General features: G+C 39.4%; 1 protein-coding gene across 4 annotated transcripts in view; it reads left to right on the top strand.

Moving 5' to 3' along the window:
- The window catches only part of HIVEP1 (HIVEP zinc finger 1), a 129299-nt gene that overhangs the window by 11443 nt on the left and 92611 nt on the right, over positions 1–25245 (top strand). The window contains exon 1 of one of the 4 annotated variants that reach the window (XM_085051899.1): positions 20821–20887. The exons of the other annotated variants lie outside the window; for them this stretch is intronic. Within the exon in view, the coding sequence (XP_084908025.1) occupies positions 20836–20887 (52 nt within the window). The 5' untranslated portion in view covers positions 20821–20835. Of the gene's footprint in view, positions 1–20820; positions 20888–25245 lie in introns of those variants that run through there. 4 annotated transcript variants of the gene reach the window in all.

Below are 25245 nucleotides of genomic sequence, written 5' to 3'. Positions count from 1 at the left end.
CAGGTTCTTAATGGATGACTTTAGGAACTCTATTGTACTGGTAAACCAGCAGAAAACTGAATGTCTCAGCTGACACCTTAATGAAAAATAAAACAAAACACTCTCTCTAAAATTTGGCATATAACTTTAATTCAGAATGAAAAATGTTTGGCTAAGATTTAAGAAATTAAAAAGGAGGTCCAGAAAACTAAACTTGATGATTGTAGCTGGCACTGACAGCTTTGAATATGTATTTATAGATTTCTGCAAATGCATTGAGAAAAGAAAATGATATTTAATTATTATATATATAAATATAGATATAATATATAAATAATATATATAATTTATTATATATATAAATATATAAACATATATATATTATATATAAATATATAAAAAAGACATATAATATTGGGAAAAGAAAACTGAGCTAATACAAAGAGAATCTGCTGGATATAGACTGTGGTGAAAATAGGTGCTTTCAGAGGGAGTTAAAATAACATAAAGGAGGGAGATATAGGAATGGTATTCCAGCTAACAGGGTTGCAAAGAAATACCTGCAGGAATGTTGATGAAAATAAAAGAATGGAGGAGGGAGCTTAGTTCTGCTCTTTTGATTTCAGGAAACAACAAATTGTATTTTTATGGAATATAAAACCATTATAATTGCAGTTAGATATCAGGCTTGTGCTGGAAAGGAATGGTGAAGGGTCATGTAAAAAAAATTGAATTCCTATGGAAACAAAAAAGCATCAGTGAACTGGGACTTGAAAGCTGTGTATAAGCCAGTTTAGATTTCTTTCAGAATACAGTGAAGTGGAAACAGTGCAGGTCTTTAATTTTGCCTCACCTTTACATCCTGTATCTTCTTTATTGCTAATTGAGTGTGGAGTAGAAATGCTACAGAATTTGACATTTGTTGAAGCATGAACTCCAGTGTGTTAGGAAGGTCATGAAGAAAATGGCAGTTGTGAAAAGAGAAACAAAAAGTAAAATTTCAGCAGTTGTTCTTTCAACTATTTCTGTTACAGCAGGCAGTTGGCTTTGGGAGGAAAGTAAGACCAGTCTATTGTGGCCAGGAAAAGTCATATTTTCTAAGAACCAAGCTTTTCTTATGAGCATTCAGAAGAATATGGCTTTTTGTTTAGTTTGCTGGGTTTTTTTAAAATCCTTGCATGTCAGAATAGATATCTGGGTTGCTGTGAGTGTGTTTGTAAAGTAACTTTAAATGGGGGGAGGGTGTGTTGTGTGTGTGTGTGTTTGCGCATGTTTGTGTGTAAAAAACCAAAGCAACAAGTGAAAAAACCCAACAGCTACCACTAATATGTAACCATCAGAAATTAACATGTAAATAGCAAAATTCCAGACAACCTTGGTTAAGAGAGCCTTCTTGCAGATTTATGGTCTACTACATCTTAAATGGCTGCTTTGAAATAGGCAAAGGCTTGTGGTCTTATTTTCTCACAATTGACTTTTTCTGGCTTCAGAACTATGTGTTTTTCTCTGTTCATTCCTGTCAGTATTTTCAAACTTTGAAGGTATCCAGTCCACTGGGCTTTGCAGTTGTGGTAGTGTTTCTGCACAGACTTATATCCAGCCCAATAAACTGTCCAAGAACATTGTTACCATTTAAAAATACCTTATTCCAATCAATTCTTCATAATAAAAAAGATACCAGAGGAATTTGCAAGCATAGTAACCGTTTCCTTCAAACTTGCATCTGCCTGTGTTACTATGCTTGAAAGGATTTGAGTCCCAAACACTTGCCTGCTACTCCAGGTGAGGATTCTTGCCTGTGGAAAGAATTCCCTGTCCTTGGCGGGGCGGACAGGTATGCAGGACCTTGGGCAGGGAGCTCAGTAGCAGCACAGTTGTCTGTAGGTTAGGTGAGAGCATCTGTTTGACCTATAATAGATGCTTTGCAAAATTGCTGGAAAGATGAGAACTATGTTTTCTAGCCACAGTCATTTGCTACCTTCAAAACAGTCACTCATAGCCCACCTTAATGTATTCAGGAAACTTTGCAAAATACTCCATTTTGAGGGTTGTGTTGTTTTGTTTTGGTTTTTAATCCAGAAATCTTTCCCTTTCATGGTGTGTATTCTGAGAATCAGACAATTTGATTTCAAATTGCAAGCTGCAGTAAATAATTATGCTGGAAAACATAAAGGAGACATGATAGAGCCACACATTTTCAGAGAGCTGGTTATACCAGTACAAATTTCCTAGGCTGGTTCATTCTTTGGACTTCTGTGTTAAGCCTTTTAGTTCAGTAATGGCTTATGAGATTATGGAGAGAGAAACTAGGGCTCTTAGTTGAAAAAGTAAGATTTTCCTTGCTATGTTAAAACAGATGAATAAACTGGACTTCAAGTTTCCAAATGACAGGCGTTGGGCAAAGTGCACTCTTTCGCACCACTTGTTTAAATGTACCATAACTCAGAATATTTACATTAAGAGGAAGGAAGGGGGAAATAAAACACCGTTGCAGATTTTTGGACCCTTCAGTAAAGCATTTATGGGTGAAGTAGAGAAGCTCTAGTTCAGTAGGTGAAGCAGTGCTGTTTGTTTTTAAATAAAAGCTTTTTAAATGCCTTTAAAGCTTCTCTCAGAATGAGGCTGCTCAGAGACGGTGCTGAGTTAGCAATTCCTGTATGACCTTTGGTGGCAGGCTGAAGAAGACATGTCTTTGTAAGGATCTGTAGGTTGTAAAAAGTAGAAGAAGGACTTTTGTTAAGGCAAAATTGAAGAAGTCTGTGTACTTGAATATTTAATCTTTGCCATATGCATGTGGCTAATGCAGTAAACTGGATTTAACATCTTTGAATACCAACAGAAATAGTAAGTAGAGAATGTATGTTCATATGTAAATACCCCATGAATTTTCTTCCTCCTGAGTTCCTGTGTGTTTAAAAGATAAGTTCCCAGCAAGTTTCCTTTGCAAATCCCAGGGCAGACCTCCTGAGCTGAAACTGGGGAAGGTTTGGAATGATCTGCAGGGAGGAAAAGCAGAGGTTCAGAGGAGCCCATGGTGTAGTGTCGCTACAAAACAACTGTGTGTGTGTTCCTAGTTACCTATGAAATATGTGGCTTACTCCCTGCCAGTGGTGGTAGTCATGGAATATCCAGAGCACACCACATGATTTCCTCTGATTTTTGGCCTAATTTTGGGGGCTGGGAAGTAGGGTAAGTTAATATTAAATTGCACTGTTTTTAACTACTGAGCTCTGTTAAGTCAGATGGGAGATTGCAGGCTTATTCTTGTCCTGAAGGTTGCAATGCAGACAGATTACAGAGCCAGGAAAAAGAGAAAAAAGTGTATGGGAGAAGCACCTAAAACATAATTTCTGTGGTGGTTTTGCTGTTCCATTACCTGTAAGAAATCTCTAGCCATTGTGCTTTTTGAAGAGAAGTGCATCTCTGGTACTCTGTAGATGTATGGATTTTACCTTTCTCCCTGCTTTAGGATTCCTTACAGAAAGAAGTATTTATGTCACAGGTCTATGAAACACAATGGTGTATGTATTAATAGTGTTTAAAATATTGTATTCTATAATTTTTATCAGCAAAATACCTAATATGCCCAAATGTTCCTGTAATTCTCCATTGTCAAGAGGCAGAGCAAAATATGTACATTGCATAGTCTAATGCCTTGAATTGTAAGAGGATTGCCTTCTTCAGTGTAAAGGCAGTGGTTTTGTGGCTGAGAGGCAGATTAGGAGCTGTGAAAATACTAAACTTTATTGCAGGAATGATTTAGTAGTTTTCAAACATATCTTTATGTAGTTTACAATGGGGATTTGCTGCATTTGCCTGAAGTATTGCATGCATTTGTCAGGAGGTGGGATAGTTCCCTTTTTTGTGATAACAGTTTATGGAACTTTAATTTTGTTTTCCCCTGGTGTTTTATTCTTGATTTTAAACAAAATACATTTCTGTAACAATAAAATCTTACCTTTATTTTAGAACACTGCCTACATATGCTATATCCAGATATTTGTGTCCATTAGCATGTTCAGAGTTGTGTCTTCTTTATGTGCTTGTTTCCTTTTTTCCTTAAAATTCTGAAACGGTGATGTAACTTTTGGAGATACCAAGAGAAATTGCTATTCTGGTACAGGATGGTTTTACTTTTGTCAGGATGATGAAATGCAGTTGGTTTTCAGTGCCCTTTCAGTAAGGTCTGGTACCAGGATTGCTGCAGAACCTGGCTGCCATCCCTGTTCACATACATGAAATCAATTGCTGCAGTGGAAGAAAGCAAGCCAGTTTCTCTTGTTTAGCTCCTAAAATGTAGGTCTGCTTCCCTGTTGAAAGGGTCAATCTTCTCTCTCTTAGGCTCATTAATTAGGCTAGAATCCTATCCTAGAGTGAATGGGCATCATATGCAGATGGGAGCACAACCCAGAGCTCGTGGGACGTTTTCATAGGCACTCAGGTGGGATATGTCTTGGCACAAAACACATTTCAATTATTAATGTTTTCCCAGTATCTTATGACTGACTTCTATCGTGCCTTTTCAAAAATAAATGAATAGCACATTATCCTTTCAGACTGTATTTTTTAACAGCTTTTTTTTCTTCCTCTGTGCTTTTTTCTTTTCTATCATTCTACCTGTGAATGCAAGTATGACAAACAGTCTAGTGGGCATCTAGGAAACAGGCAAATTCACAGCATCATCTTAATCCTGCCTGATTTTTCTTCCTGTTCTTAAACATCACAAACTTTTGATATTGCGAACACCTCACACGTTTCAGTTTGCTGTCTGAGCAAAGTTGTCGATATAAAAAAATGCAGTAAGAGTATGTTCTTCAGGAATAAAATCTGTGATGGGCTTTGAGAAAGCAGAACAAGAAGGTGGGTATAGAGAAGCCAGGATGGGATGAAGGATGGGATACCTGTATGTAACATGCTCGGGAAGCAAGGACAAGTAATGGATTTTCAGCATATCTGAAAACTGACCCCATAACTTTAGGCAGTGTTTCTACAAACAATGTCTCCTAGATAAAAGAGGAAGTGTGCATATGGCTGCATGTCTCATAGGAATGTATAAACACATTTAGGACTGCTTGGAAGTGCAAAAAAAAGAATTAATATTGGAATATTTTCCCAGCTTTTACAGTAATTTTAGCATTTTTGTTCTTTTTTGGGGGAGGAGAGGGGGACAGGCAGAGCAGTTCTTGATTTTTGCATTTGTAGGAGATTCGCATTCTAGCAGCTTTTATTTTGAATGTTCAACCTCCATGCTTTAGCAGAACACTGACCAGATTTTCCAGTAGATCTCTTGTCAAAGGAAACTCATTTGTGATAAGCAGGCTGATGTGCCCCACATGCCTGCAGCCTCCTTTCTTGCGTCACTTTGTAGCCTCAAGGGTAGAAGATAGACTGAAGCTATTAGAATATATTTTCCTGTGGACCTTAGTATTGCCTGCAGTCAAGTGGTAAAATCTTACAAATGCTGCTTGTGAATTTCTGATTTTCAGTTTGACTGGTAAATCATGATTTGCATAGCATGGCCAGTGACAGTCCTAGCTCACCAGTGTTGGCCTTCTGTAGTTGGATGTATTAATTTATAAAAACTGTTTTAAAATGCTTGGAAACGGGAATCTGAACATTAATTTCTTACAGGTGGCAAATACTGCAAAGGATGTAGTGGTCAGTGTTTTCCAGAGCTGAAGGTTTCTGGCCAACCATGTAGTTCTGCAAGGGCATTCATAAATTTGAAATGTTTTCAAACCTACTGTTACAAGGAAAAGAGACAAAGCCTGGTGATAACAGAAAGGGTTAATGTAGATGCCCATTTATGTAGTGGTTACCTGCAAGTAAATTGCATTTCTAGGATACACTGTCCTAAATTGTGTCTCTTGAGCCAATGTTGTAAGTAATCAGCTTTTTCTCCAAGAGGCTTTAAAAACACAATTTTGGCAACAGTAACTAAGGCGGTTTTTTACAGAAGAGCCCCCAGTAAATGGAAAGCGAGCTGGTAATCAGTTTTGATTAACGGATCTGCATTATGTTATTTAAATGTTTACATCCTGATTAGCATTTAGGCTGCATTTAAATATGAAATTTTATTTTAGCAAAGTATGAGGCATGGAGAATGGAGATAATATTTCAGATGCTAAATGCTGGGGATTGTAAGGTGAAAAATGTGCACCCACCTCCCTCAGCCTTGTAAAATGATACTGATGTGACTGATATTTTCACTTCAGTTGTGGGATTATGGAGTTTCCTAATCAGATATGACTAAAGGAGAAGGTGTCTCTGTTTCTTAAGTTAAAAAACTAAGTTTTAATTTAAGTATTATGACTTTCGTTTATGAACTAAATGTCTCCTGCTCCTCATTTTGTTAAAGACAAAGCAAGTTGAGCAGGTACAATAGTTTGTGAGATTTTTCTTGATTATTTTAAGAATTGCTAATCTATGATAGCATCTGATAATTCAAATCTGCATTTCCATTGTGATATTTGCTTCCTATATGTGTGGAGAATAGTCACTATTCCTTATGTTGCTCATAGTGTGGTTTTTTTCCATGCAAAAGCACAGATTCTGGTAACAGTTTTTAGGTACCAGAGATAGTGGTTTGCTTTGCCAACTCACTGCTGCTACAAAGTTGAGACTTCTTGGCCAGAGGAGCATGCACATCTTTCTGGGTTGCAGGTCCCAACTTTGTGAAAAACCAACTGATTCAACAGAAAGGCTGGTCTGCCACGTAAGCACGCCATAAAAAATGAGCATCTGACAGCTCTGTGGCTTGAAATAGTGGATCTGACACAGGCATATGGAAAATTCATGCAACAGGGATACTGTATCAAAACAATTTTTGTAGAGAGGCAAAACTGAATCGTTTCCCTCCCTTCCTCCCTTCCTTTACTTTCTCGTGACTCTGTTTTTATGTTGTTTGCTTCTTACTCTTTGGCTTTTAAATGATGCCTCTTTAAAAACTGACATCTTACACAAGGATTACCCTGTTCTCAAAGAATTTTTAGATAGAGTGGTTTAACTTTCAGTGGGAATATTTGCACAGGGATAACACCAGGAAGGTGGAATACCTTTGAAAAGCCATGGCTCCTCTTCCTCTTAATGTGACTGGCTGAAAAGAATGACAATGTGCTGTGCTCATGAGCTGGACAGGGAATTCCTGCACAGGGTGACTTGACTCTTTTTCTTCCGAAGCAAACTCAGTATCCTTTCTGTGCCCTCTGATGACACAAACTTTTCCCTCCTCCACCTGCTGTATTTCTGTTGCATTATGTTTAATATCCTCTGCAACATTTCTTATTAGTCTTCTACCTGGGCTTGTAGAGCAAAGACTTCTGTTTACACAGAAGGACTTCTGTTGTTGTTGATCTGGCAGAGGTTTTGAGGACTGGGAAGGGATAGAAAGTAAACATATGCAAGCAACAAATGGAAGAATTGCCCTCCTCTCATAGCAAGCAAGTCTATAACTGATATTACTGGCTTATTTTTTTCATAATTTTCTATTTTTTTTTTCTTCCCCTTCTGCTTTTCACATTTTTCACCAACTGTCATTAGGGGCTTCCATATTTTTTGCTGCACTTCTTTCATCAGACCTTTGAAAATAAGATATTGCTGTTACAACTACCACAAAGTCAAGAAGCGGAGGCACAGGAGGATTAAGAGGCAGCTTAGCCACTCTCTACTAAAGCTTGAGGAGCTATTGTGCCCAAAGTCCTTGCTGGACCAGGCCTTGGAATGGTCAGTTAGGGTCGTGCTGGGGAATGAAGCTGGGGCTTTTCTGGCTGCCCCAGGCAGCGCTGCTGACCCAGTGTTTTGCACCAGAACCCTTCCCTAAAATGTTTGAGCTCTGCGGCTCTCTTTACAAGACCCACCCACTTATGTATTTGTGCCTAGCACTACAGGGTGTAGAGAAATTAAATGTAGGTGTGTTTTCCAGGGGCTCATGCCTTACACTGCCAGTGGGACACAACTCTGAGCAGCATCACCAGCTGCCCAGTCTGCACTTCCCTCCTATGAGTTTTATCTGAGGGAAGCTCTCTGTGGTGAATGAATTACTGAAATAAAGCGCCTGAAGACACAGTTAGACTTTCATTCATCCTGAGAAGTAATTAACATCTGGATATCTTGCTGCTGAGAATTAATTTCCTTCAGTAGTGGCCAAGTCTTTCTCTTTGTTCCTTCAACTGTGTTTGTATGTCTTCTGTTTGGCTGGGCTGTTGCAGTGAATATGGCAGGTATATTGCTGAACATGAAGAACTGTGTGTAGAGCAAGCCTGTGCAGTGGACTAGGGCACATACTCTTGATTTTGAATGACCAGCAGGTTCAGTGGAGCCTGGCCCCCAGTTGTGTACAGGCTGTGGAATTCTCATCTGTATTCAGCCTCTGTGAAGCAGCTGACTTCATGCCTGTGGAACTGCACTAGCCTAGGAACCATAAAACAAGCATCACGGGAATTAGATCCTCATGGGAAGATAGACGGAATAGATTTTTGGCTGCCCAGAGGTAGGGAAACTTATTCTCCACCACTGTTGCCATTTGTGTGCCCAGGAGTGCTGAGGAACTTGATGTGAAGCTGCATTGGTGAAAATCGACATGAGTTTATCCTTTATGTGTGCCTACGTGAGAAAAATGTGTTTGGTAAATGAATTTTAAAAAGCCTGGTTCGTTCTTCTGCTTCATATGTAAATCCCAGCGTGAGACCTGCAGATCTGCTTACTTAGTGTTTAAGAGTTGTAGAGGGCTATTGATGCTGCAGCGTGGGTGCATGAAGCCACACTGCTGCTTTTGGTGTCATGTCAATGACTAGATGTGTGGAAACCATCCAGGGGTCTGCCAAAACGTGGAGAAAGGGATGTCTCACTCCTGGCATGTTGCTTCTTTGCTCCCTTGGTAAAACTCTGCTGGATCCACACATTGCTTGGCTTCTTTTGGTGCTCTTGCTAGCTATTCTAAATATTCATTAAAATAACAATGCAGACTTCTAAGTAAAAAGCTCATTGGAAAAAAGGATGAGCTTTTTCCAGAAACAAATCCAATCACCCCACCCATTTTCTTTCTTCAGAAGCTGGAGCTGAGGAATTGCTACAGAAATGCTCTTCCAAGTCACGGTGGTTGCTTCATCCCCTTCCTAGTAACTGCTCTCCTGTGGTGGTGAGGAAGTACAGGAATGCTTCCAGGCTCAGTGTCAAAATCCTCCATACAGTCACAATGAAAAAAGCAGTTTGCAGTTAAATGGATAAGTATATTTTCAAAGAAAAACTTTGTCCATAACTGTCCTTGTCTGACACTAATGTTGGAGCATGCAGCTGAGAGAAAGACGGGGGTAATATTCCAATATTCCAGCTATGTTATCTTTGCTTCTTCCTGATCGTTCCTTTCTATTCATGATTAATGCCTGTGGAAAAATTTTTTAGACATTATTTAATTCACTTTTCTTTTTCTTTTCTATCAAGAAAAATTGTATACAGAATATCTGACCTTAAAAATTATATTAAAAGAACATATTTGAGCAACTAAGACAAGAACTAGAAATTAGAAAAGCAGATTTGTGGGTTTTCATTCATTATTGATTTATTTTACATGCACTCCTGTCCTGTATTGAGCTGAGTCTTTTTCTTTGCAGAAAATGAGACACATGTACTCATGTCAAGGGCATAATTCGTAGTTATTTTCAGCAGGTGCTTAAAAACATTTGTAAATTCCAGCTTATAGCTGAGCAATTCACCCTCCACCCCCTGTATGTAAATTTGTAACAGAGCATTCAATGAGGGGTTTGAGTGTATAAATGATACCTTTATTTTCAGTATGGAATTCCCATTGAGAGGCCAGGTCTAAAAATACCAAATGTTTCCACAAACAATTCCTGCACACTGCATGTTGTGTAATACCGCTACAACCTAGGGGAGAGCTTCTGCTGACAGTTTCCCAAATGAATGCAGGAGTCCAAACTGAGCTAGTTTATATATAGTTTTTATTACTGGTCATAAGCTCTTACCAGAAATCCAGATGTGCTTGAATCATGCAGCACATTAATGACACAGAATGACTGTGGGTACAGGATGAAGGCTTCTTTTGTGTACCAGAGAGGATACGGTAACTTCCAGTTAACGACTTCAAAATATCTTACAGAACGCAAAGGAGCAAGTTAAGGCATGTAAACAAAAGTTGCCAGACTTCTTATCAAGGTAATTACATGGTATTGAAATGTGTGACTTGATTTAAAGAAATAATTTTGTATTGTTGCTGCTTTTCTCCAGTGGAGTGTTTCAATAAATAAATATTTTAAAAAGAAAACCCAAAAAAACCCCCACCTCAAAACATTTTCAGTAAGTAAAGGGAAATTCAAAAGGGAAAAGCCAAAAGGAGTAGAGGAACTTTACAGGGCAGGCAGTGGTTCTTCTAAAATATTAGAAAACCTTGTATAAGGAAAACCAAAGTGCTTTGGTTTTGGAATGTTTAAATGTAGCATATTTTTGAGTGGTTGCTAATTTGAAATGTTAAGTTCTGTGTGGAAGTTAGTAAACTTATAAGTTTGGGTATTTCTCAGTGCTCATGTCCAGTAGGCATGTTTGTGCAGCATCAAAATCCTTGGTTTTCCTTTTTCTTGCTTCTACCATGCTGTATTTTCCTTTGGGGAAATTCAGTGGAGTTTCATGTCAAAGGATGCTTTTTCCAGCTCAGTTCCCTGCAGAAGCAGGTGAGTGGCATAGGGAACCTGTTTGTTGTGGCTGTGTCCAGCAGGTACAAGTTTTCTTTTTGCTCAGGATTTACTCACAGGGACTCATTTGTTTGGCAAAGAAGTTGCTTAGACTCAGGCTGTCACTTGATTGGTTTCCACAGTATCTCTGTAAGAATGGTTTAAAGTACAGTATGTAATTGGAAGCAATATGGGAGAGGTCAGCAGCCATTGTGTAGTTTTTTGTATTGATTTTTGCCACAGTTGATACAGTTTCAGCCCTGAAGGTGACCAAAAGATCCTTGTAAACCCATCAGCACTGCCACTTGGCACTCAGGTCAGTCACTGTGTCACAGAGTCTGCTCAGGACTGTAATTTCCACTCCAACAAATCCAGTTTAAAACTAGCATCAGGCACTTCTTACACCAGCAGCTGTTTTAGCCCAGCATTGTGCCCATGAGTAGCTGTATTGTTCACTCTGTGTATTTAAAATCTAAGCTGTTAATAATGGTTGAACTCTTTCTAAGCTTATTTTCAGGGTTTTTTTTGGCAGAGTATTTAAATTATTGTCATAGACTGGGATGGGCTGCATGTTTCCTCTGTGCTTTCACAAAGTGACTTTTTGCTTGCCTTAACTTCTGTAGAAATCCATCTCTGAGAAAAAGGTAATGTTTGCACCAAATTCTCTGCATCCTTTGGAAACACAGAAAAAGGAAAACGTGTTTCCTGTTAATGACTATTTTGATTTGTGTTTCTGCTTGTATGAGAATATATCCCAAATGTATAGAGAGAGATTTGTTTCAGGATCCTGTTAACCTGAGAACTTTCAGGGGTTTTTTTGTTGTTGTTTTTTATTTCTGGACACAGAATTACATTCACTGTTTCTCCAATTTTGAATCTAACTTCTAAACATTATGGGAATTGTAATGTAACTATCTCCATGAAATGTCAGATTGTGAACACTTCCAGGGGGTTTTGGGTTGTTATTTTAACCAGTGTCCTGTCTAGGCTGGGTATGAATGGGGCTGTTTAGCCAGAGGCACTGGTGGCAATGTTGGACATGGTCAGGTACCCTTTAGTCTTTGATCATTGTAGTTGTTAATAGTACTGTGTTTAATCCTAATAAAACTTGATGAAAGTAGTCAAATGGTTGTGTATTTTTTTTTCTATAGATAATAAGGATGCTGATGGACATTTCTTTGCTCCTAAGGCAACCACAGTATTGATACAGAAGTGTTTTCTCTTGGGACATCAGAATTGAGTCTGGTTTTTCTGTATGCATACTTACCCTTTTGGGCTTGTGATATTCTCCAGAATTCCCACAGTTTTCTGCAAACAGCTTTATTATTAGATATGTGCTTTCTGAAGTCTCCATTTGGGTTATCCTCAATATCCTGATGATATTGAGCTCACACCTAGCAGCTGGACAGCCCAGGTCATATATATATGTGGGGGAAAGGAAAAGTGGACAGGGAACAGGGGTAGAACAAGGGGTTATGGAGGAATCGGAGCTATATAATTTACTTACCCTATGGGAAATGTCTACATCTAGTTGTGGAACTTTCTTGGATATTTTCTCAAACTTTTTTTTTTTATTTGCCTGAAATAAAGATATTGGAGAGAGATATGACATTACAAGAGGCTGTGGTGGAGATTCTCATAGGAGTATAGATTTTCCTGTTCTGGAGAAGATTGTTTTTTAAATTACTGATATCGTCTGAAAATGTGTAGAAGGAAAGGTAAGAACGAGTATAGATGGTTGGTGCAAAAAACACCCAGCAAAATTAGATACAGAGGGAGGAAGTGGTGTCTATGTTCTTGAGCTGTGCAAAGGCTGTCCCACATTTATTCCCCTTTCCCATTATTTTCAGCACACTGTGAGGAACTCTATGCTATATATATATATTGGAACTGAGAGTAAGAAGGTAGTAATGAGTCTGTTGTCAGCATGTTGTGCTTTCTTTAATTTACAGCATCATCACTGTGCTGTACTGCCATAAAGGAGAGAATATAGCCTTTGTCCCCGCTCGGCGCTAGCGGAACCGAGAGTGATGCACGCAGTTGGCAAGGGCTGCAACAACAGAGTCCTCATTCATCGCTGCCATCAGAGCAGTTTGGTTTAGCTGTGTTACGTAAGCCATTTGTGGTATAACTCAGGACATTGCACAGAATAATATTGGGCATGGATATCCAGCTGTTGTGCGAGATATTGAGAAGGGAATAAAGGTACCTTATTGCAGTCGGTGGCTGGGGCATGCCTTCAGAAGCTCATTGAATTGAAGTATTGCGACCCATTCCCTCAGCAACCATCACATGACAAGTGCTAGAAGCAGTATTGAGCCACTGCACTAGACATTCTTCTTGCACAAAATTACTCAGTTTTACCCTTTATGAACCTAATGCCAGTTCATGTGAGTTTGTGACCAGAGTGGTAAGGGAAAGCTTTTTCTGAAAATACTGCGTGAGTTACCAACCTCGTGGTGTAAGGGTGATGCAGGGCTGTAAGAACTAAGAACATGTAATATTTTTGTCATTGAAAAGTTACTGCAATTAACTGTTAGGCTTCCTGAAGGTAAATCCACCTGCCTTTTGTAGTTAACATTCTGCCCAAGAGTTTGCAAAATAATATTAAGTAGAATGTTTTGGCTTATCATGGAAAGAAGGAAAAAGAGCTGCTGAAATATATCAGAAGTTGGCGATAGTGAAAATACTGCTTTGCCATCACGAATATTATCTGATGAAGTAAAATGCTGCATAAAACTCTATTCAATTAAAGTGATGGGTCTCAGTGTTTTCTTTCGGAGGGCTTAATAAGTGAAAGCAGGCATTTCCCAGAGTCATGGATTGTCTTTGCCTTTGTTTTGTCGGCCCTGTGCCAGGGAGGCACTGGACATTGCCTCCTTGGCAAAATGTCTTGCTTTTCCTGGTGTTTGATATCACTACTCCTCAGTGTGACCTTGCAAAGTGACTTGAGATGCTGGAGAAACTTCAAGCAAAAACTAGTTTTGTTTCAGCCAGGTAGTGGTTTAAGTTCTTGATTACCAAGTTGGTACAAACAAAAACTGTAAAGCACAAAACAAATTACAGACACAGAGACTGTTGCTTTGTATTCTATTCAACCAGTTTCTCTACAATTTTGGCCAAGGTGTTTTATATCTACAAAAATCTGAAGATCCAGCTCTGCATAGGTGTCTTTTGCCTTTATACTGGTCCCTTTCTAAGGGGAAATCTTTCCTGAAATTGAGGAAAGAAAATTTCAGATCATGTTTCTCTTGATTTTTTTTAAGCTCCTTTTTTCCTGTTTTCTTGTCTTCAGTTGTGTGGCAACCAAGATGCTGATCATATCAATCATATTGTATCTATCATATATATCATATCATATCATATCCTTAAAACTTATCTGGGAGCAGGCCTTGATGCTGAGGAGCATCCTTAAAATTCCTGAGTTTTACCTTGTGATAGTTCACTTACATCATGCAATAGAAGCATTTTACTGAATCATGTAGCACTTTGTCTTCTAGAGCAATAACACTTTATTGTGATTATGTATGACATTAACATGCTCTGCTAGTTTTACTTGATGACCAAACCTCATGTATTAAATCAATTATAGGCTTGGGCTTGGGGACTGTTACTTCTAAATTGTCTTCAGCTGCTGGCCTGTTCTACAGGTAGTCATTTTTGAGGGTTCTGGCCATCACAGTGGTGAATTACTGAAAATAATTGGAGAGTCTACAATAACTGAAAATTTTGGTGTTCATAAATATATGTGGGTGGGAAGTGCTGATAAAAATTCTAGGTAATTTTTCATGGTTTTGGGGGCTTCTTTCACTTGTCTAAAATTGAAAATACCCAGTTGAATGATTTTATTAGAAGGCAGCATCCATTCCTTACATGTATAACCACATCTTCCTGTAGTTAGGCCATGGTAAAAAAGAAAATATTTTTCCTTGTTTTTTTCATTTGATATTTAATTGAATTAAAAGGAGGTATAAATGTAAAATTAGGGAATGTTCCAGTTCTGGAACAAAACCAAGTGCTCTGTGTCTGTTCAAATTTTCCCATTTTAAATACTTAATCGAGAATAGCTACTAGCTGTGCTTAGCTAGGCTTTGAGTGTACAAATGCTCTCTGTGCCTTATTTGGGTTCCTAAGGAGGCAATGCCCAAGTATTATTTAAGTATTGGGTTTCAGGCTGAATGTTTTCTGTCTGCTTGTTTTGCAAGCACCTAAAATTACTGTAACTGAGAGAAGGGGGAAAAGTGTAGTTTGTGCTTTTGATAACAATATGTATGTAATCAGCACCTCCTGGTTAATGAATTAGTTGGCTGTTTCTTTCATACAGCAGTAGCAGGGAAAACTGCTGGGATAATCAGCAAGTATTGGCAGAGGGATTCAGCAATGTATATATCGGCTAATATTTCCTTTAAATAGTTTTCAAGTAAACTAGATCAGAATTTTGAATGCATCCCCCTATGTGTCTAATTATTTTTCAGGAGCTGAGGCAAATAAAATATTACAAACATGCACTATTTAATTACCTTCTTTAAACTTCAAGGAAACACATGGAATGGTTTTATTCCCCTTTCACAGTGCAATCACAGTTTACAGAACAAACTCCTAATTTTGAATTTAAAACATTGAACATAATTGAAGGTTTTGTTTGGGGTTTTTTTTAACCCAAAAAGGCCTCCTCTTAATGTCAAAATAAATAGCTTTTTCTTCTTAATGTTGACAAGAATATGTTCTTTCTACAGATACCTCTTGCAATTGCAATGTGTTAAATACCTTAGGCTCAACCATGCATGCAGAAGCCCTGTTAAAATTTATAGTTCAGTGCTTAGAGCCCTCCTAGAACTTGGATGTTAAGAAGTAGATGCATCAGCAGTTTAAATTTACCTTTGGTGATGGCTACTAAACCTGTGCCCTCAACAGTGTTATCTTCCAGCATCCTGACTTGTCTTTAAACATCTCTTACCAACTGGATGGACAAACAAGCCAAAGTGGGCACAGGGCCATTCCTGCGAAACAAAGAGAGGGCAGTGCATGGATGAGCACCAAGTGATGGCCATCCCTTCCTGCAGCAGCACAGGAATGGTTGTGGTTGAGGGGAGGCTCTGCCTTTGGCCTTGCTCTGGTGCCTGCCTCCCCAGCCCCGCGATGTTCTTCAACGTGAGTCTGCTTGTGACTGACTAACTCCATGCTTAGGGAGTGAAGCACTGGTGAGGAAGGGAGACAGACAGCTCCTAGGACAGGCTGGAATTGAGTACTGCAGGGGGAACAGCCCTCTGGAAGGGAGTGTTTGCAGGGGATGTTTCACATCAGCTTCCTCTTGTTATCTGCATTTAGGTAGATACTTCTGCTGATGGTGGGGATTTGGGGGCTTTTTTGAGGGTGTTCTTTGGTTGCTGGGTTTTTTGGTTTTGTTTTGTTTCTTTTGTTTTGGTTTTTTTAACAGAACCAACAGAATCTTTTTGTTTAAAAGAAAAATGCTGTATGCTTAAGATAAGATTGTTTCATCTTGGCTATAACAAAACAGTAAGCCGAACAGACGGCTTAGAATGGGTGTGTTTTTCCCAATTAGGAAGCCTCATCGTCAGCACAGTGGTTTTGTAGAGCTTATTATTTGCTATTCATATGAGGTACAGATTCCTCATTCAGTGGTGGCAGCTGCCACCCAAGGACACCAGTGCTGGAGAGCAGGGGCTTTTCCCAGGTGCCATGTTGGGAGGTTGATCCCTGTCCAAGCAGGGAGCCAGGCTTCATGGAGCACAGAAGGCTTTGCTGACTGTTGCTCTTGGGAGGATCCAAGAGTTCTGTTGCTCTAATGTGTGAAGGTAATTTAAATTGTTTCAGCCTGACCTTGGGGATCACTGTGCCACTTTCTGCTGGGCGGTAGTGACCAGGTCTCAATGTGTTCTGGTGATTTGGTGTGACCACTTTCCTTCTCTACTTTATTGGTGAGCCAGTAAAAGCTCATTATTTTCTGTTTAACAGCACTACTGTCCTGTAAGAGGTTTGGTAGCAATTTAGTGAATTGTAACAGTATTTTCATCAAATGTTCAGCAAAAATAAGTTTCTGGAAGGACTCAGAATTATGGGGAGGTGTTTTGCAAACATCATCTAGTACAATACAACAGGAGGAAACCATGGTATGTATTTTGCATTAAAAAGTAAGACCAGTTTAAGCTACAAATTGTAGAAGTTTGGATCACCAAGTTAAAAAAAATGGCCCACACAAATGACTTAAAATTTTGAGTCTGACTGTGTTTGTACTTTTCTCACGTCTAAAGGCTGCCAAATTCTAGATGCTGTCTTTCCTGGGAACTAACCAATGCTCTCTGGCATGATTTTCACTTCCCCTTATGTCTATATTTGAAAAAGCATATGTGTAGTCCCTAAATGAATATAGTGGTTAACAAGCTATGGATGACAACCCACAAAACATATTTGCTAAAGCAAGTTTCATACTGCTTAATGGAAAACAAATAGCAGAACAACTAAATGAGGGATATTGCTATACATGCATATATTTCATGTATAAGAAAAGTTGAAGGAAAAAATCTCCTTCTGAGATTTTCTTGGGCATGCTTCTTCCCATTGGAGTTAAGATACTGTAACTCTGGGGGCAGAACTTGGTCCTTTGGTACATATTTTTGTTTTCCCTGGTAGGGCAGGACATGCTATATGGCAGAAACAACTAGTTACTGTCGTTAGATGAGTAATAGTTTCATCCTTCTTAGTTCCTAAGGAAGGAATCATGCTTTACATCCTAAGGAAGTAAAGCCAGCAGTGTCCCTCTAAAGCAGCACTGTTAAATCATTCTGTAGTAAACAGTGTTTCTGTTGTTCCTAAAAGGAAAGAGGCCATGCAGAATTTTCAAGCCTTCTATGATGTGTCTTGTGTGCAAGCAATAGGAGGTACGTGGTGCTGGAGAAGCTTAGCGAAGGACTGCAGTGTGTGGGGAAAACCCCTCCTTGCAGGTAGTGCATCACCCCAGCTGAGGGGTTGTGGCTAGCACAGTTTTTCCCATGAGAGGTTTTCTTGTGTTTTGTAAATAAAGATAAAGTTTGGATGTTTTGGAACAGTGTCCCAGAACTTGGGCAGTGCAGGCCTGGCTAATCAGGCCTGGGGGAAGGCTTCTGACTGACCAATCTGGGTGACTTTTGAGAACTCTGTAAATGTGATGAAATCAAAACAATAAAGGTCATTCCTTCTTGCCACTGAGAACCGATGCATTCATTACTCTGCTAGCTGCTCAACAGCGACAAGGGGTGACCTTGGGGGCAGGTGGGGAATGCACCGTGGCTGGGATAGAGCAGATTTTTCCACATTTTTCAATGGCAGATTGCCACAGGTGCATGCAGCCCTTGCTGCCCAGCCCAGGTAGCACTGAATTTGGGAGCTCATTCAGGTAGTAACTGCTGGCTTGAACACAGCATGAAATTAGAGGTTTTATTACAAAACACTAAAGCTTAGTAGTGTTTTTAACCTTGTGTGTTCAATCTTCAGCCAGAGCTTCCTGAAGCTTGCTTATACTATTAGATTTTTTTGTTTCTTTTAATTTAAAAGGAACTTAAAATGTATTTACTTGCCTTCTTGCATCTGGTGACTCACATTGGCGTCTTCCACATGACTGCACTGCTGAGAAGGTTAGGAAACTAAGAAGTAAAACTGAGATTTTTGTAACTTTCTGCTTCCTTTATCAAATCCCTTAAGAAATTATCAAACATTGGCAAGTTTTATGATGTAATTAGAGCCTTTTATAACTGCTTAATGCTCCAAGTAGAAGAAGAAACTTGGTTATAACATGTGTAACCAAGCCCACTGGTCTTCAAAAACAGAATTTAAAGGCAATATTTTTAAATTACCTTTCAGATCCATATATAAATAGCTAGTTCTGGTGAAATCAGTGGAAGTTGTTACATAGGCAGGACTTTTTCTTATTGAACCGCAACTTTGTTTTGTTTTTCTTTTTCTTTAATTTGGTCAGTGGTTTCTAAATAGTCGCTGATACTAGTGCACTTGGTATTTAGGAAAAAGGAGGTAATTTCCATGCAAGTTACCTGGTTTTGGTAAAGCAGTTGTTGCAGAATGTCCACCCTTCTGCCAGGGTTTAGTCCATTAAGTTCTCTATTTTATGTTAAAGAAAACAGCTTTGCACATGCATGCCTATCTAATTTTTTTTTTTTAATTTTAGTTAGTTGCTGTGGGAAACAGTGGTTTTCTGATTAACTTTATGCAAACCAGGAAGAAGTGGCCTTTCTCACTTGCTCTAGGTGAACCTGCTCTAGCAGGGGTGATTGGACTAGTCCTTTGCAACCCCAAACATTCTGTGATTTCAGAACGAGTTGATGAGTGGCTGCTGGGTACTTTCCAAATGAGTGCAGCATGACTTCTCCTGTGGCCCACATGAACCTCGCTTGAGCCAGCTGTTGGTACCCTGTCAGTGAAGCCAGATCTGCCATGCCCTCACATGAGGCTTTGGCTTCTTGAGAAGAAAAGGAGGATGAGTAGAAGTATAAAATAAAGTCTTTATTTTCGTTAAAGTTCAAAGAATGTGTGTGTGTGTTTGATACATATATACACAGAGAAACAAAGCCCAGCATTCCAAAAATCCTCATGCAACTGCATGGATCAAAAATACACTTTTCAGATAAGCACCCTTGGTCCTAGCTATACAACATGTTTGTCCTGTAATGGTTCTGATAATTGTTTGTTAAAAGCTGCTGTAGTTATACCCAACAGTTGCTTTGCATGAGATGTGACTCCAGGTTGCTGAAACTTAGTTATGCACGTGCTGTGGACAAGGCTGTGCTAAGGCAAACGTGTGTTAGTAATGTTAGTTATTAATGTTACGTTGTTACTGAGGTGTTCTGCTCTGCCTGGATTGTTTTCTCAGAGAGCTTCAGTTCTTAATAGAGTGCCAATTTCCATGTGGCTGGTAAAAAGAAAAGCCAAAGGAACATGTGGGTGTGCTGGCTGAGATTTGTACCGAGACTGCAGCCCTGTCAGTTTTCACCAAAAAACCCAATCTAGAATATTTTTGGGATCTTTGACAAAGAGTAATGATAGAGGGTGGGTTTAGATTACATACTGGCAGGGAAAAATAATTTCTTTGACTGAACACAAACTTGTAGATGTAGCTAAATCACAGCGAGGTGGGAGATGCAACTTGTTTGGACAGGTAATGGCTGGTCAGTTCTTATTATCAAATGAGTAAGATCCCTGTTTATTTGATGGATGGTGTAAATAAGTACATACCAAACTTAGTAATCTGTGCAGACAAAATACATGTAAGAGAGGGAAAAGCTATGTACTTTATATAGAGGCAGGGTGCAGGAAAGGCTGATGTCCTCAAATCATATGCATCCTGTGCTGGTAAACTATAAAGAAGTAAAAGGTAGTGTTGCATAGACTTTTTCTTATTTCTAGACCTCTTAACTGCAAGGCGCTGATTTTATTTTCTCTGTAGCTGATTGGGAGGATGCTGGGTTTTTTGTGCATTTCAGGTGACTTGCAGTACTCCACGTGGCTACATCATCTTTCATCATTCTGCCTTGGACTTGCTGTTGATGGGCAGGCTGTACATGACCTTCACCCAGGATTAGCACGGACAGCAAGACCATATCTCTCTTGTTTCTGTATATCAAAATAAAGGGACTGCTCCTCTCATAGGCCTCAGTGAACACTTGGTGCTGGGAAAAGGGCAAGGCAGTTTGCCTGCGTGCAGAACCACAGGGCTGAACTGTGTCCCCAAGGAATGATCTAACCTGCTTACCCTGCGGGTTGGCAAAGTCATTTCTGACAGCAATTAGCATCTCTTTACAGAACATACAGATATATGTTCTCATCCTAATAAAAAGGTACAGTATATATCATATATTATGTATATGTATACAAATATATATATACACACACATATATATGTATAAATACATATATATTTATACACGCACATATATATGTAATCTATTAATGTGCTTTTCTTTCTGTCAGAAAGCTTTTCTCATTGTCTTCGTAAAGTCTTTCCTCTTTAAATTTGAAAATACATTCATTTCGTCTCTGCATCTTCCTTCTGAGCATTGAAGACTATTACCTTCTTTGCCTTCAGTTTCCTTTTGTTTAGATTAGATACTTAATTTATCCTCTTTCTACTCTTCTCTGAATATCTTCTGACTTGTCCACATATCTCATGGAGACCAGCAGTGAAACGACCAAAATGTTCCTGTTGACATCCAGTAATGGTGAGTACAGCAGAAGGCTTTCCTCACAGACCTCTCTTGCTGAATGTCTGTTCCAGCATGACATTTACTTTTTTGCAAGAGTGCGATATTGTTGATGCTTATCTAGCTTACTGTGTGCTGTAGCCTCTAGCTCTCTTCCACAGAACTCCTGCCTGACTGGGAGAGTGCAAGTTGGGCGGTCGATGAAAGACAGAAACCTGGTTGTGAGGCTGGCCTGGGACAGTGAAATAGAAAAAGGGGTGACAATGGCTTAGAGGAAAACTACCTGATTAAATACCTGAGCAGATAGTTCACTGGAAAATAAAAAAGGACAAAACATGGGATATTTTTTCAACAGTTACTAAAGCAAATGCCAAAGGGATTTTGGCATAAAATGTGCTGAAGTTGAGTTTGGGTATCAAGGTTATAAAGTGTTTGAGGCTAGGAGATTGCCAAAGAAATGTTTTGCTTGTATATGCAAGACAGCATTCTTAATAGTATTAACACTAACATTTGCCTGCTTACTCTGGTGCCTGCTGAAGTCTGTCACTTTGCAGCCCAAGCTGCTTTTCTGTGTTACCTTTTCATCTTACTCATGGAAGAAAATTCAGTTCAAGTGATTTTTGTATAAAGCATTAGATAAATCCAGTTGGGTTTGTGTGTATGCATTTTCTTGTAGCAACAGTAATTTTGAACTTTTCAAGAAGTGGTACTTCAGACTTTTGTGTGGTCTTTTTATCCCACATATGGAATAGCAGTTTTGCCTTGCAGTGTCTGGAGTGGGGACCTATGCAGAGCAAGTCCCATGATGCTTTTGGTTATTTAGAGTGTTCTATGCATGCACAGTGAGTTATTCTTCCTGAAAAGAGGGGAAATCTTCACTCATTGAAACAATTTGTCTTCCAGATTGGACAAAAAAAAATGGGGTTTTGTAGTGGGCTAAAATCCTGCAAAATTTCAGCACAGTATTTTTTCCAGTAATCCCAAAATTGTTTGTTCAGCTGCTTTCATTCAGTGTAGCACTTAATGAGAGTATTTGTGAAAAAAGAGAGGTGGTTAGAGCATGAAACTTTTGGGTTTTAGGCTCTTTGACATATACTTGTTCCTTCAAACTCCTTTCCACATTCACATTGTGTGTGCGTGTGTAAAAGAGTGTGAGGTACTCCTGAGAGGGATGTCAGCAATTTGTACTCCTGAGTCAGCAGAAGTTGCTGGAAAAAGGACAGAAGTGTAGTAACTGCTGCAGTGAACGCTGCGCTCCGCGTTGTGTTGTCTGATCCCGATTATGGGTCTTAAGCCCCTACTGACAGCCTCAATCCCCTTGTTTATGAATCTGTTTCTAAATGCTTTCTTTCGGAGAGTCACACAGCTATGACTGCACCCTGGTTCGTTTCGACATTTCCTCATTAGCCTGAAGGGAACTCTGTGAAACCTGCTGCCCCACGCTGCTTCCATCCTCAGCATGACGGGATGGTTTCACAGACCTGTGCAAGGACCAGAGGCTGGGATGGATTTGGGAGCCAGGAGGGAAGGGCTCTCCATGGTGGTTGCAAAACCATGTTGTCAAATATCAGCTATATTCCTTTATAATTGCTGTTCCAGCTATTACTGACTTGGCCAAGGACTGGGTTAAAATAATACAGGACTATGGGAACTTTATATCCCTTTAGGTCTTTTACCTTGGGCTACTTCGAACCAGAATAGCAAAAATTGAATTGAAATATATTGTTCAATTTAGTGTATCTTTTCCACTTATGCTGTGGTCTGGGTTAGGGGGTTGAGGCTGCTTTTTGCTTTTTTGTTTTGTGTTTTTTAGTAGGTTACCAGCTGAATCCACAAAGGAGTGCACTTAATAATCCTACTTTGCTTCTGTCCGTGAGCATGTGCACTGCTATAAAGGGACAGTCACCTGTAGAATTGACCTGTGCTTCATCTTTCAAGGCCTGCATGTTGGTGACAACATTATTTATTGTTTAGCATGTCCTGTGATCGGTGCTAAAATTTGAGTTGCACAGTTTGCAGAAATGCTGAGTAACTACTCTTTCCATGGTATTTTGTTCTAAATAATTCAAAAAGATGCTTATACAAAGCTGTGGGTGCTCTCCTGCGTTATTAATACTACAACAAAACCATGGCAGCATTAAAATGAATAGTCAAAAAGGAGTCCTGCCTGTCTGCTACCTACAGAGAAAATTCTGTCCTACCTTTCTATTGCTCTCGAAAGGTCTCTACACCACCAGTTTGAAATAGATAGCTTTTGCTAAAGTCCCTCAGTTGAAATTTAAGGAAGGGTAAAAAGAGCAGGAGTGATGAACTGACATGCCCCTGGAGAACTCAAAGGAAGGAGCAGTGGATGCAAAGTAAAATCAAATCTCTGTTCTCAGGAAGGTGGGATCTGTATCCATTGGTTTTCATAAAGGTACAGTAGGGTTTGAGCCATAGGTGGAGCTGGGTGTGATAAGGCAAGTCTTGGGGTCACCCCATCAAGTTAGCCACCAACTTTACTTTATTTTTTTTGCAAAAGAACCCAACATGAGCTCCCAATTGTGGCTGAATTTTGATTTTTTTTATTGGTACACAAAATACTTTTGGTGCTGGAAGTTGAAAGTTAACAGTGATTCCTTTGTAGCAGTCCCTTTTGAAGCAGACAGTCCTGTATCTACAAGAAAACATTATACAAAGGGATAAATTCTACTTTCGAGTCTGTATTTTATATATAAATGTCTTAAGAGTCTTTTTTAAAAACAATATATGTTAACAGGAGTATTTACACATGAAAAGAAAATAGTATTTTAAACTATTCCATTGAATATGTAAGTATCCCTGTCTTTGCTTGATTTTTTTTCTTCAAATAATCAGCAGTCTTTGACATTTTACACACTTCTTACAGTAATTTCCAGTAATTTCTTCCTGAGTGCTGATACTTGGTTCTGTCTTAGTTATTTGATACTCAAGTTTCTCAGAAAGCTTTTACATCCATATTCACTGGTCAGAAACTGCTTGGCTGCTTTTTTGAAGTCTGTATCTTAACTCTATGTCACTTTTTTTTTTTAATAGAAAATTACTGGTGTTCTCAGGTGTGTATTTGCTGCCATATCCAGCAGCCTTTTGGCAGGGCTGTGGCCTGATGAGAAGCTCTTTCCCAGGCTGGTCTAACACCAGTAATGGTGCTGATTGCCTCTCCTGAACCATGTTCAGCACCAAGCACAAGGGAAACACCCAGGCTGTGTGAACGCAGCCGCCTCAGGCCCATCGCTTTCCGTGTTGCCTCATGTCACGCAGTGCTATTGTTGGTTATTAAAGGCATCCGTGCTCTCATGCTGGCAGCCTACCAGACCTATTTTCTTCCAGCTGAGCCTCAAGGCTTATTGTATCAGAGCTCAAGAGAGATGTGCCTGCCTCAGCTGTGTGCTGATGGTGTCAGTTAGATGGGTGATGTGGAGTAACAGGCCACTCTTGATCCCGTATTTTGTGCCTGATTTAAGGGTGCCAGCAGATCCGAGCTCAGGAGAGAGATGCATGTGTCTGCCAATGGGCAATGGGATTGAAACCTCACCCTGATGACAATGAGAAGAGGTACTGTTCGCTGGTTGCCCACAGTTGGACCCATGACAGTGATAAACCATGAACTTGTAATGAATCCTATGATTCATTCCATTGCTGCTTGACATCTCCATTTCCTATAACTTAGTGCTCAGAGGGAGCACAATCAGTACCCCCGGTGATTCCTTCCTTCTTCACCTTTATTCTCCACCTCTGTGTGGTCTGGGCAGGCAAGACACTTCTAGGAAAGAACCTTGATTTGGATCACCACATAGAAATCCATCCTGGAGGACCAGCATTAGCATAGAGTCAGAGCCATTCTGTCATCATCTTCCATGAAGTAACTGCAAAGTTGTGTCATTAATACGTGCAGTTCTGATCGTCACTGCAGAACATGCTGTGTGACAGACAGCCTTGCTTAGAAGTTTGTATCGTAGGGATTGTGTTGAGTCATACAGTTGATAATCTAAATGTAAATAATAGTTGATGCATGCTAAAATTTGAATTTCATTGGGTGGAGGTTTTTAGACTTGAACAAATGAATTATATTTTTCATGTAATGCTGTAACATGCTTACTAGCTTTGACAAAGAGTTTTTCCCATAATATGGAGATAGCAGATAATAATAAGCAAGCAGACAAGGTTATGCAGCAAGGGGGTATTTTAATCATGTTTGTTTTGGAGAAGACAGACCAGAGTGAGGTACCTCTTAGAAACAATGTACTTCACTGATACTTTGCTTCAACAGATTGACATAATCTCAGGAAAGAAAATAACTGTTTGCTATTCCTGTCATAGACTTCTTTCAGTCACCGCGACAGATGTTCCAGGCATGT

The sequence above is a fragment of the Lichenostomus cassidix genome, chromosome 2 (assembly GCF_008360975.1).
Source record: "Lichenostomus cassidix isolate B80296 chromosome 2, HeHo_3.0, whole genome shotgun sequence".
NCBI lineage: Eukaryota > Metazoa > Chordata > Aves > Passeriformes > Meliphagidae > Lichenostomus > Lichenostomus cassidix.
This window is presented reverse-complemented; position numbering and strand designations above follow the sequence as displayed.